Here is a 1,130-nt window from a genome sequence, read left to right on the forward strand (position 1 = left end):
ATTCTTGATTTCAGATAAGCATTTTTCACTTGGCTCCTTTCAGATTTATTATATTATTTTTAAAAGTTAAGAAGAGAAGCTGTTTTGTTATAAGCAATCATTTTTTTTTATAATGTCTTACTTCATATTAACAATTGAATCGGAAAACTGATCAGAAGTTGCTTCTTGGTGGATTTGAAACTGATCGTAATATTATGTAGAATTATAGTTGGTTAATTAATTCAACAAAAAAAATTTTACTGATGTAATTTTCGTGTTAAATTCATAAGCTTTAATTATTGTAGATCGTGAAATATCTTGTAGTTGTATAAATGTGTGTAGAGCAATTAAAGTATAGTACCAGGTTAGTGTCAACAGTGCCTGAGATTGATGATTCTTCTGGCATTTTTTCTAGTTTCTTATGATAGGATGATAGAGGCTTAAATACACCAACTTAACAACAACTGTACAATTGTAACATACTTTATGCTTATTTATATTTCTAACAAAGTATCGTGAGATTAATTATCAGTAAATGACTGACTTTGGTATTAACTTGTCAAAATATTGAAAGTTATTTCTTGGAAATTTACCTGTTTTATAGTATTCATTTCTTCCTTAATGGACTTAATTGCTGAATCGGTATGTAAATTGGAAATATCAGCATTTTTACTTTTAAGCCTCTTATCAGCGACAGAAGTTTCGCCACCTGCACTAATATCCTGTAATAGAATAAATACTATTAATAGCGAAATCGATGTAATCGATTATAGATAGTTTACGTAATTAATCCATCATTGACTATATTTATGTAAGATAAGCACTCTTTACCGAAGATAATGATTAAATTATTTTACCTTATCTAGTACTCCTTCTGAAGCCTTAACAAACTGCTTTAGCGGTTGTATTCCTTCTTCAGCTATTGTTTCATTCTAATATTTTGTTAATTTTAAATGCAAGCTAGGTATTAAAAATATACTAACATCTTAATTATAGTGCTAGATGTTTTTTTAGTATGTTATTATTTATTACTACATTTAACTTCACATACGCTTTAAGTATAATACCACGAATATATTTAAAAAGCTAATACAAATTAGCTCAAGTATATAACCTACAAGTAATTTCTTATTTGAATTCTATGCTACTTT

At 27.3% G+C, this 1,130-nt stretch overlaps 1 protein-coding gene across 1 annotated transcript in view; it reads right to left on the bottom strand.

Moving 5' to 3' along the window:
* Positions 1-117: 117 nt before the first annotated feature.
* TRIADDRAFT_62729 (uncharacterized protein) overlaps positions 118-1,130 on the bottom strand; it is a gene marked incomplete at both ends in the record, with an annotated part of 5,896 nt that continues 4,883 nt past the window's right edge. The window contains 3 exons of the mRNA XM_002118677.2: positions 118-180; positions 573-701; positions 837-911. Coding sequence (XP_002118713.2) covers positions 118-180; positions 573-701; positions 837-911 — 267 coding nt within the window. Of the gene's footprint in view, positions 181-572; positions 702-836 lie in introns of the transcript that reaches the window.

This window comes from Trichoplax adhaerens, genomic scaffold, assembly GCF_000150275.1.
Source record: "Trichoplax adhaerens TRIADscaffold_539 genomic scaffold, whole genome shotgun sequence".
In the NCBI taxonomy this organism is placed as follows: domain Eukaryota; kingdom Metazoa; phylum Placozoa; class Uniplacotomia; order Trichoplacea; family Trichoplacidae; genus Trichoplax; species Trichoplax adhaerens.